This window comes from Gouania willdenowi, chromosome 22 (genome assembly GCF_900634775.1).
Source record: "Gouania willdenowi chromosome 22, fGouWil2.1, whole genome shotgun sequence".
Taxonomy (NCBI): domain Eukaryota; kingdom Metazoa; phylum Chordata; class Actinopteri; order Blenniiformes; family Gobiesocidae; genus Gouania; species Gouania willdenowi.
The window spans coordinates 7,097,078-7,109,679 of NC_041065.1; the positions used below are offsets into that span (position 1 = coordinate 7,097,078).

Here is a 12,602-nt window from a genome sequence, read left to right on the forward strand (position 1 = left end):
CTGTTCGTGGTATCTTCAAAGGGGACATCTTTTCTTAGAAACCGTTTAAGATAGTTTGTAATTTTATATTCTGATGTGATAATATTTTCTTATGTTTACATTTAAGTTCTTAGATTTAGGACATTTAGGAAAAGGATGTTGATGACTATGTCTTCTTCAGTGACGTGCAGTCAGGGTAGGCAAGGTAGGCAGTGCCTACCCAAGGGTGAATTGATATTTTGATTATTTGTTTTAATTATAATATAATTATAAATTATTTATTTTTCCATTTCTGATAGCCTACAGTACCTATAAGTTTGAAAGTGTCCGCATTTTGTGCGTTTCAAAAGCCCAAATTGCTAAACAGCGCTATTTCCTGGAACGGCTGCACAGTCTCACTCCACTGTAAGGCAGAGGGAGGCCACACCCCCATCCAAAAGCACCTTGCTGCTCTGCTTCTGTTCCCATAGCATGGTTTTATGTGTTTGCGCATGCGCAGTCAGTTCCCCAAGATGACAATCATTTAAGTAAAAAGGCAACTCTCTACGCTAGGCTAAATGCTATATGTAAGTTCACAGTGCATTGGTGAATTGTTCCCATGTGACCGCTGCTGCTACGTTCTCTCTCGCTCTAGCGAGTGGGCGGGATAACACTACAGGCAGGATGACGGCGCTAGAGATGATAGAGAAACTTTGTTTTGAGAAAAAATTACAGCTTTTAAAAGATGGGAGACCAACATCTGAGCTACCTGAGCTTCAGCAAAGGTAAGGTCAGAACATGTTTCATACTTTTCACAGTGAATGGTACAAAGGGAAGGAGTGGCTTTGTGGATGCTCCTCACTGAGGCTGTTCCGAGTTGTTGTTGTTGTGATTTTCTTCGTGTTTCTGTGTTTCCAACACAAACAACAGATGCACTGCCGTGTCATGAGATATATCTTGTTGGGAGAGTATGGAGGCTATATTAAATAATTGTTTATGTTTCTTTAATGGTGTTTTACAATGTTGATTTTGTTAGATGGCTAAATACTTGTTCATGTTGATCTTGTTGGGGTTTTTTTCTTATTATGAATTTTACATTTTGATAAGCACATTGAGATGACTTTGTTGTAAATTGCTTTATACAAATAAAGTTGAATTGAATTGGTTTAACACTTTCCAGCAGAAACATATGAAACGTGCGTACCCAACCCTAGTGGTCACACGGCACGTCACTGGTCTTCTTGTTAATTGTAGAAATATCAGTGATTTGGCAATGGTGGTTGTAGCTGCACTAGTCTTTACAGAGATGGCATCCATCTGCTTTGATTGGTTTGGGTTGGTGTACAGGAGGAGAACAGAACAGGATGGGAGAGATAGAACATCAGAGTGTCCCATAAGTTGAGCCGTGAACCACAGATCAGGAACTGTCAACTCTAGCTTCAAGACACCTGAAACAGAAAAGAGAGAGATAGGTGAGGAGAAGGCACAGACTGCAGAAAAACATGATACAGGTCTGCCTGTATGGAAACACCTGCTGCTAGACTATGTGTGAGTGGAATGAGAAGGAGTATGTTGCATGGTGTGTAGGCAGTGTGGTGGGTATACAACGAGGATCAGAAGTGGCATGACTGTGTCTACCTGGACATCACCCATAGAGGACTATGTGTAGATGGAGGTGTTTGAAATAATGTTGGTCTACTATTTATAATATTTGTTCCTAGTGGTTAAGTTAACGCTATTATACAATATACTTTTGCGATTAGCAGCCTCCCGTACTAAGACTGGGAGCTGGTTCCAAAGGCGAGGAGCCTGGTAGCTGAAAGCTCTGCCTCCTGTTCTACTTCTAGACACTTTAGGAACTTCCAGAAGACCAGCAAACTGAGAATGGAGTGTTCTGCCTGGAAGATAGGACACCAACTAATTTTTTATTTATTTATTTATTTTTTAATGAATAAGACTTCTTTTGTTTTTTAAACATCACAATCTAATCACCAAATCTGCAGCAAGTTTAGTAAAATCTGTGACCTGTGGTTAATGCGGGCTACCCGGTTCCCGCGGGCAACCCCTGCTTTAGAGTATGATTCCTTTACTTGTATTGGACAGTGAAGCAGCTGCAAAAACATAACCAAACTAAATCAAATCAACCAAATAAACAGAAAACAAAAGAACATGGAAACATTTTTATTAAAACAGGCTGAAGTAAACTAATAGAATACCCAAAAGTCTAGGCCCTAGGTTCCCAAAGTGGGGTACGGGTACCCCCAGGGGTATGCAAATTGCCATAGGGGGTACATGAATGAGAAATAAAAAGTGTAAACTAGAATATAAATCGACCAGCAGTCAGGAGCCTCCATGGATTGCCACACATTAGCCGATGATGTAAGTCGACCCTCTAGTGGTGACAGAGAAACAATCTCATCAAAAAAGGGCTACATTGTATGTGACATTACATCAGGGGTTCCCAAACTTTTTTGGGTCGTGACCCCATTTTATAATCACCTTTTTTTTTTTCTAGAATAAGTATTTGTTGTTTTGATGTTGTCAAGATTATTGACAAAGGGACAAGAAGCACCAGCTCAAGAATGTTGGTAGGTTTAGTTTTTTCTGTTAGGCATGTAGTTTTATAGTTAACATTTTACACTTTTAAAAAATGCTCTGGGTTTAATTGTGCATTTGCATTTATTTTGTTGAAACATTTTATCAACAAATTTGATCTATAATGAGTGCTAAATTTTCAAGGTGTTCATAAAGGTTAACAGATTAAATTAAATTAAATTAATTTCCATATACCAGTATTCTACAAAGATATGGAATTTGCTGGTTAAAAAACCCTCTCTTATTATTGAAAGGACATTTGTTTTATTTTTTTACTTCAGTACATTTAGTAGCATGCACTTTTTTTTTCTTCAATACTTCTACTTTTACCAGGGTCATTGTTTTAATTCAAGTATCTATAATTTTACTTGAGTAAGAAGAAGAAGAAGAAGAAGAAGAAGGAGGAGGAGGAGGAGGAGGAGTTGTATTTAATCCTCCAGGCCGACAGGTGGCGGTGTATGTGCGTCTCCTACAGTGAGGACAGGTCAGGCGGAAGTGTAGTGTGCTATGAAAGGTTACTCTGTGGGTGAGTGTCTCTACTAAACTACTCTAACCTCATTTTAACTATGTTTATCAGATCACATATGAACAGCGCTAATAATAATAATAATAATAATAATAATAGTATTAACCATGTAAAAGGAGCCGTTGTTGTTCTCTGATAAACGTGTCACAGACGGACACTCATGAAAATGTAACTCGATGAATTAAGTCCTAAAGAGTAATGACATCATCAACATTAGCTTTTAGTGACATTTTAAAAATTTAAAAGTGTGGTCTCTGACCTAATGTATATCTACAGGCAACAATACTGTTTGACTTTAAAGTAAAACTAACACAAAGATTAAGTCATTAATCTCAGGTCATAATCTGAGTTTAAACACCAATGAATCTGGTGACAAAAATATTGATTCATGGTTTGAGTATTAGTGGTTCTCACACCTCTTTGGCCCCTGTTAGTACCTCTTTTGCTCAATATTCTGTTAAAAAACAACTATAGAGCATAATGATGGAATGAATGAGTGATAACACATTTTTTAAAGAATCTAATTTTGTAAATAAGTGGATCGAAATAGATTTATACTTTTTTTTATCATTAACGTTCATCTCCCTCCTCATGTGGAACAAACTGATCCTTGTATTTACAGTTCATGTTTAAATTAAGATCCTTTCTATCATCATTTTGTGTTTTATGTTTTGTTGTTAGTTTGTTCTTTTTATTATTCAGTATATTTTTGTCTTATTTTGTGTGTTTTTGTCATTGTTTTTGTGTGTTGTTGGTATTGTTTGAATTATTCTTTTAGTGTGTTTTTGGTTGTTTATTATGTCATTTTGTATGTTTCTGTGTTATTTTTTGTGTATTTCATAGTGATCCTGTGCGTTTTTCTCTCTCATTTAGTGATGTTGTCATGTAGTGAGTCTATGTTGTCATTTAGTGTGTGTCTATGTTGTCATGTAGTGTGTCTGTGTTGTCATGTAGTGAGTCTGTGTTGTCATTTAGTGTGTGTCTATGTTGTCATGTAGTGTGTCTGTGTTGTCATTTAGTGTGTCTGTGTTGTCATGTAGTGTGTCTGTGTTGTCATGTAGTGTGTCTGTGTTGTCATGTAGTGAGTCTGTGTTGTCATGTAGTGTGTCTGTGTTGTCATTTAGTGTGTCTGTGTTGTCATGTAGTGAGTCTGTGTTGTCATGTAGTGTGTCTGTGTTGTCATGTAGTGTGTCTGTGTTGTCATGTAGTGAGTCTGTGTTGTCATGTAGTGTGTCTGTGTTGTCATGTAGTGTGTCTGTGTTGTCATTTAGTGTGTCTGTGTTGTCATTTAGTGTGTCTGTGTTGTCATGTAGTGAGTCTGTGTTGTCATGTAGTGAGTCTGTGTTGTCATTTAGTGTGTCTGTGTTGTCATTTAGTGTGTCTGTGTTGTCATGTAGTGAGTCTGTGTTGTCATGTAGTGTGTCTGTGTTGTCATGTAGTGTGTCTGTGTTGTCATGTAGTGTGTCTGTGTTGTCATGTAGTGAGTCTGTGTTGCGCAGTTACGCACTGTAGGTGGAGCAGCCCTGAAATGTGGGTGTTCCCATTCAAATCTGGCTTTACGCGCATTCTTCGGTGTGCGTAAACCCTTTTCCTCATACGCACCTCTAACCTGGATAAGTGCAGCGCCCCGATAAGGTGATTATATTGCACTGTAAATATGGACTTAGTCGCATTTGAAGCCACACGGACTTGTGCGTGGGCAGCAGCTGTGATCACTCAGCTGCTGCTGTGTGATTAATTAAAACTCTGACAGACGCAGACTTCTGTCCACGTTGGTCACAGGGATTCAACTATTTTCATATGTCCGACGTTAAGTCACAGTTTAATCCACTACAGAGTGAAACAAGCTGTCATATGCAGATGAGGATGGACCATAAATTGTTCCCACACATATTTTAATGAGGCTCATCCCTCTGTATTAAAGCAGGACGCTCTGCGGCTGAGTTATTTCTTCATATCTCCAGAGGATCTAACTCAGTCACGCTTTACAGTGATAATGTTGATGTTGATGATGAAGATGATGATGATCAATGAAAGAGATTTTAACTGACTCAGTCATATTACAATAATATGGATCAATAATCTGATGAAATCAACCTGTTACATTGTTTATCAATGAAGGTGTTTCAAATTAAAAGTGAACTTTATCATTTTCACGGATTTCAGTGACATTTACAAGCGTTGGGAAAACTCCATGTTTCGTTATTTCTAGACAGCCCAAAAAAATGTCATCACCGCCTCCTTTCCTTCAACCCGCCTTCATTCACACATGTGACAAACAGTGAGAAACACTGGCATAGACATATATAAAGTAACAAAACTAAAGGTGCTTTTATTCTATCTGATATGTACTATCAAGTCATAAGTCAAACACACTGATACAAAACATTGTTTTGATGAGCAACATAGATCCACTGCTGCCACATTGTGGCCAATGATGGTTCTGTTCACAGACCCACTACCTGTATCACAGGGCCCCGATTGTAAAGTTGAGCATGCTAACATAAACAGCATAATTTAGCAACAAACCACGTTTAAAAAAACGTATGTGAATTTTTTTACTTTTGACCAGATTTACGGCAATACCTGTACTTGTGAAATTTGTGATTTTTTTTTTTCTCGTAAAAATATAATTTTAATGTTAAATGTTAGAGGAGAAAAAGCCAAAAGTGACACGTATTGTGCAGCTGTTTGTTAATAAATGTGCCTGTGTGACATTTTTCATCAGCAATTTAACCTAGAATTGTGCAGTGGTAAAAGTAATGGATTACAAGTACTCACGTCACTGTAATTGAGTAGCTTTTATGTGTACTTGTAGTTTTTTGAGTATATTTCTAAATCAGTAATTTTACTTGTACTAAAGTACATTTTAAAAGAAGTAAAGTAATTCATTACATTTCTACACCCAACCATTACTGAGTAAATGACAACATTTTTTGATTATTTTTTTTTTTATTTCTGTTTCATGGTTTCTTCATAAATGTTTATAAATGTAGCTATACATAGAGCTTATTATTAAATTCATTTTATTTAAAAAACGAAAAAGAATTGTACATTTTGACAAACCTTTTGTTTTATACAGATGCCTTTGTTGAAAGTAAATTAAGTTCCAATTGTGCAAGATTTAATCTCTTCTTTTTGAGTTTATACATGAGATGTTTACTGTATGCAAGGGAACCGTGGCAACGATTTATTACCAAAAATAAACATGGGGGCCGAAAGTAACTAGTAACTTTTGCTTTGAGTACTATTTACTTGAGCTACTTTTTACTTGTACTTGAGTATTTTATATATGACTTACTTGTAGTTGTAGTTGAGTAAAACTTAAATCAAGTAACTACTTCTACATGAGTAGGATATATCATAACTTTATTATTCAGGAATTGTGTTTCTGGTCAGACTTTATTGAGTTAAAAATATCACAAATTATATCGTATATCGCCATTTTGAGAAAAAAATGTAGATTTGAAATGTGGTCCATATTGCCCAGCCCTAACCATGTGATGATCTTTCCCTTCAGTGAGTGGGTGGGGAGCCAACATGCAGAGTCTGGTGGTGCAGGTCCTTGCCATGAGACAGCTGGGGCGATTAAACCCGGGCCACCTGCGTGCTGTGGGGTATGGCTTGAGGCAAACTGAGTGGTGTCCCAGGACCATCCACACCCGCCAGCTGTGGGGTTGCTCTGCTGTGCCCACCCTCCGCTACAAGGATGCCATCAGGAGCTGTTCTGCTCACCAGCTACGGTTTAAAAGCAGTAAGAAGAAAGACACTTCTAGAAGCATGCAGGAGGAGGAGGAGGCGGAGGATGAAGACGAGGACAACACAGAGGACAGCGATTATGAGGATGAAGACCCAAATGTGCCAAAGGACTATAAAGACATGGAGAAACATGTGCAGTCGTTTCGTTATGATGTCATCATCAAAGCTGGCCTGGACATGGCACGCAAGTGAGTCTGTCACTTATCTCTCCATCACTACAGGAAAAGGAAGCGTTATTGTACCACTGTTGAGTTCAATCTGTCCTTACAAGGGTTTTTTAATCCACTATGTCTGAGATCCTTAGCTATCATCAAGGGCCTGTACTATGAAGCTGGGTAAGTATATCCGGGATATCGCCTATATATATAACTCAGTCAGTTCTAATAATTTCTCAGTGAACCTGCAGCGTAGTTACTCTAAAATAGTCTACGACTGCCAGGCAATCTTAGATTTAGGTAAATCAAACAGTTATAGTCCGGTAGATGCGGCAACTCTAGCTTCGGATTGCTACCGTGGCTAAACCCAGCGGACTGTGTAGCAGCGGAGCCTCGTACCAGCGGTGTCCGCCAGCGGAGGAGACGTAATAAGCGGTGTGATTGGAAGCACATACGCGTGTACACACAAGTCAGGGTAGACATTCTTTAAATCCTTAAAAAGGTAAGTTATTATATTTGATGTAGCCAAATTTAAGGCCTTAAAAGCTTTACATTTGATTAAATTGGAGAAATTGTAGCATTAAATATTGTGGTACTTCTCAGTGCTTGTGCTCTGAAGTGTCTGATCATCACTGTGACAATTCTAATAATGTCAGAAGCACAATATTTGGATATAGAATAGAAATACTTTATTAAGCCCAAGATAAATTAATTTTCTCAGCTGCTAAAAACATAAATCCAGTGTTTGTCAAACACATGCACACACAGGTTTCTAGGTTACCATAGCAAATAGGCTCACCCCAGAAATGATATATTATTTGTTTGTAGTTACTTAGTTGACTTAACTGTATTGTTATTCAATTGTTGACACTGGCACTTAATAACACTACATGGTAAAATTGCAATAAATAAACGGTCTTAGTTTTGGAGCCAAATGTTGTTGTTTTTTGAGAAATTAAAGCCAAATGCTTGATCAATTTACAGCTACGTCATTTTTGTTAAGCATTATTTGTTTTGGTTGCTTAAAAACACAAAAACATTTATTTGATTATTTGATCGATAAAGTACTAGATTAATCGATTCCAAAATAGTTAAGAGGCTCCAAAACAACCTTCAAAGGAAATACATTCAAAGCGCAATCATACTTTGTTGACATTTAGAAATAGCGCTTTTATTTTATGAAAATCTGTAATGGAAACCCAACTATTGACTTTACTGTATTGATTATACTATAGAAAGAGTTTTACTTTTGATAAAATGTTGGCACCAATAAATTGAAAGGCTAAAACATACTCGGACTGTGCGCTCTGCTCAGAGCTTACATACTCTAGTCTAGCGCACTGCCGAGTAGTAGTTTCCACTAAAATCCTACATTTCCCACAATCCTTAGCACTTCATTGTAGTCCTTGTCCTCCTTCTGGGACGTGTTTTAAAGGTGTCTGTACTAGCTCGTCTTCATATCTCCTGTTCTGTTTCACCAGGCGAGTGTGTTTGATATTCCTTTGAGTAAAAAATATGAAATTAGATTTAATTCCAAACCACAGTGACTGGTTTATCCCCAGATCTGTTAGAAATAATCAGAAAAACTGTGGAAACATAAACCTGTTCTGTTGACTTTGACTGAAAATAAAAATCTTGTCTTGTCTTTTCACAGTAAAATCGAGGATGCCTTCTACAGCAATAATCTCAGATTGAATGGATACAAACTCATTAAGAAGAGTAAAACGGTAGGTGCAGCTGTGGCAGTTTTCATAGTAGAGCTGGGCCATATATCAAGCTTTCTATTTTGACGATATAGAAAATTACAATATCGCCTATATCGATATTTTATAGCTTATTTTGTATTAAAATAGTCACTAAACAAGCCGCACTACAGAACTCACTCACACGTGCTGTCCCTTATTGGAGAAAAAGCCAACAATGGAACATTTTGAGCTGCTTTTTGTTAATAAATGTGTCTGTGACATATTTCATCAGCACATTTAACCCAGAATTGTCTTCCTGGAAAGACTTTATTTCAATTAAACCACATGTGTTGAACCCAAGGTCCGCGGGCCAAATCTGGCTCTTTAGACCATCTAATTCAGCTCGCAGGAGAAAGTAAAAAACAGAAAAAACATGAATTATTGTGTAAATGCCAAATATTTCAATTATAGATATCTTAGGACTTCTAAATACATAAAATCAATGAAACTCCACAATATTTGGAGGATTGCAATTTTCCAATGATTTTATCCCATGACGGCAGTCATTTTAAATCTCAAATTGTTCAAAGAAGTCAATTTTCCTCAAAATATTTCACATAATGTCCACAAATTCTAAAAAAATTGGTCACATAATCCTGCAGGGACCGATATCTGTCACTTATTACTTGGATTTGTCCGCACCTTACATTACAATTATAATTTAATTTAGCGGACGCGAAGTGTCACGAAGTGACAACATGAGCAGTTAGGGTTAAGGGACTTGATCAACATCTGACATTGTTGACACAGGTTGGATTAGAATCGGTGACCCTTTGATTACAAACCTGCTTCCTTAACGGTTACGTTAATGTTAAAATAGCTAATTTTCCTGCATAAAATCTGTGGCCCCCTTAAGATTAAATTACTTTGTATTTGGCCCCTGAATTAAAATGAGTTTGATACCCCAGAGTTTAACTTATCGATATTTATATCGTATATTGACATTTTTAGAAAAAAAAATGAGATATGAATTTAGGCCCATATCTCTCAGCTTGAGTACCAGTCATTATAGTACTGTCTAACCCAGAGGTCTCATTCTCGCGGCCCACGGTATGATAATTTGTGGCCTGCAGGACAATGTGAAAATGTAATGTTAGTGCGGCCCGTGTATTTTATACTGTATTGTAATGACGTGACTCGAGCTGTTATCAAAGGTTTATCAGACTTTAATGGAAGTCGTTAAAACATTATGTACCCTTTGAATAAACTACAGGTGGAACATCACTCAGTAACATAGAACCTAGTACAGTGATGTTGCAAGGTACGTGTCCTGCGTCCCTGACACTTAAAAATCTGAAAGGACGCATTAAATCCACTATCCATGCGTCTTAGGGACGCACCTCATTTTTCCCATGAAAAACGACACATTGTGAACAACTTATGTTTAAAATCACAGTAACAAGCAAAAGAAACCAAGCCGTCAGCAGACCCCTTTATGCATTAAATCAGCGCAGACATGATCCCTTTGTGTACGTGCTAGTTTAGCCGCTACAACAACAATCAGCAAGCTAACTAGCTGCTTATAATACACCACAAACATATCCGCATCTTTTTATTTTTCTCAACAGACTTTGCAAGTAGTTAAGTTCCATTTTTGTGCTAAAAGTTTAATAGTGATTGACTCAGTTCATTTGATTTAGTTGATATTCAGACAAGATGATTTTGTCTTATTTTGGTGACAATTTATTTTTTGACTGTCATGGTGATGAGAATGTTTTGTTTGTGTTAAAATCAGCACTTTTATTGATCATTTATTTTTGTACAACAGACACCATTTTGTTTTCATTTGAATTTTAGTCATTTATTTTGGTGCTCTTTTATGTTGTGCAATAAACTTTTCAGATTTAGAATTGTATTTATTTAACTTCAGATAAATTTTGAACATCCATGAATACATCTGCTAATTATAGCCATATCATACCACCATTAAGAGAGTTTAACACTACAATTTAAGAAATAGAAGAATATAAGAAACAGAAAGAAATACATTTTTTTTTATTGGGGACCCATTGCATTTCCCAGAGACCCACTCAAATCACCACCTGTGGGTCCCAGGGACTCATTACATTGAAAACCTGTCAATATCACCAGTCTGTTACAATATGAATGGCACTTTACAGCATTGTGCGTTGATGATGTCACCAAGGGAAGCACACCTCCGTTGGAGCCACCCACCCAGCCATCTCGCACCCGCCGTCCCGCTTCCGAGGCTGGGGGCTCACAAGGGACCTACCCGCCTCGATTATAATCAACGAAACATCGGTGTTGGCTGGAACGTACAGCTGATTCCATGGGGTTATTATAGAAAATAAAAGCCACCTGTGTGGCTGCGTCCCATGGTTTATATCAGCTATAATCGGCTAATGTCCCACTGTCCCGACGGATAGTAAACGCCTCACTGGCAATCGCCTTTTTTCCGCTCTCTATCTTGGCACTTTCTACCATCTACCAATGTCATGATGTTCATGTCATCACAAAATACATGAACATTGAGCGCAAAAAGAAAGTTCGATAGCCAGGTAGAAACCCAGGGTTTCTTTGATTAAAACCTGCCAGCAACCAGGTTTAGTTCACGGACAATGTTGCCCGGGTAACATACTCAGAGAAGAACATACCTCGCTTTTTGGAATGGAATACTCAGTTTCCCTCATTTCAGCCTGAACATACTCAGAGTTTGAACATAACCCGCTTTATGGAATACCCCTCTGATGCGGCCCAGCATCACTTAGACTCTGCCTACTGTGGCCCCCAGGTAATTTGAGTTTGAGACCCCTGATCTAACCTAATGTTCAAAAATTGTCTTCAATGTTTTTTTTGTTTGCTCAGGTTAAAGTTGGAGACACTCTGGATCTGGTGCTGTCGGTGAACTCAGACAAAAACACGGTCACAGTGATGCGAGTTATGCTCAAAAAAGTTTTGAGCGAATCCACAAAGACGGAGAAATACAAAGTTTCTGTACGCCGCTGGAAAAATCTAGAGCTTCCCAAGGAGGAGGCTTTGAAGTCATGAACTCAAAAAACAAAAGGAGAGCTGAATTCCTCCGTCAGCCAGAGAAATAAAACATGGATGACTGACATGTTTGGATGCAAAAGGAGGTGTAACAGTTATTGTGGACCTAACCATTAATTACTTTTGCTCATCCACCTCCATAATCTTGGAAGTTTAGGCCACAAAAAACATGCTGAATTTTACTTTATTTTAAACATGCTGTTTTTCTATCGGTAATAAGCTGTTTTCAAACAGTTAATGTGTGGTGTTGGTTTGCTTTTATTTTTTTCTTTCTGTTTATGCCTGCTTGACTTGTATTTTTTTGTTTTCATGTATAAAATTCATTAAAAAATAATCAGTAACACCAATTGATGATAACATGAATAAAAGTAATTATGATCAATGTCTTATATTCATTGATTCCATGATGTGATGTCAAATGTAATAACATACACAGTAAGAAAATTAGTTGTGAAATATCTGAGCAAAAGTCACATGAACTGTGGCAGGTCATGTGTTGAGCAGGATAACCATGATAATTAAAAACAACAAATGCAACTTGAGCTGTGAAAAGTCCAAAATAAACTATACGCACAATATTAAAACATTTAAGTTAACAAATCAGTTATCTTTCAGGCCCTAAAACAAAGATTCATGATATATTCAACATCCTGAGTTTGTCAAGATTATTCATTTAATTTAAAGAAATATCATGTGGTAAAGCTGTTTAATCCAAGCTTTACCACTGGACATCACAGTGGTGGTTCTGATAAAACCAGTTTCTGTCTGGCCTCACAATTATACAGGTAAACCAATGACTGTCGGTTACATACCAGTAAAAAGTATGTCGACGACATTACAGAAAACAGTCATGTT

The 12,602-nt window shown here is 37.4% G+C and overlaps 1 protein-coding gene across 1 annotated transcript; it reads left to right on the forward strand.

The window, feature by feature from the left end:
• Positions 1-2,998: 2,998 nt before the first annotated feature.
• mtres1 (mitochondrial transcription rescue factor 1) lies at positions 2,999-12,129 on the forward strand. Its single transcript, XM_028437676.1, has 4 exons — positions 2,999-3,079; positions 6,600-7,026; positions 8,648-8,720; positions 11,565-12,129. The coding sequence occupies exons 1-4, from the start codon at positions 3,061-3,063 to the stop codon at positions 11,745-11,747; spliced, it is 702 nt and encodes a 233-aa protein (XP_028293477.1). The 5' UTR covers positions 2,999-3,060; the 3' UTR covers positions 11,748-12,129.
• The last annotated feature ends 473 nt before the right edge of the window (positions 12,130-12,602 follow it).

Coding starts and splice junctions, on each gene's coding strand:
- mtres1 (XM_028437676.1), top strand. Junction 7,027..8,647: donor GGCCTGGACATGGCACGCAA/GTGAGTCTGTCA, acceptor GTCTTTTCACAG/TAAAATCGAGGATGCCTTCT. Junction 8,721..11,564: donor TCATTAAGAAGAGTAAAACG/GTAGGTGCAGCT, acceptor TTGTTTGCTCAG/GTTAAAGTTGGAGACACTCT.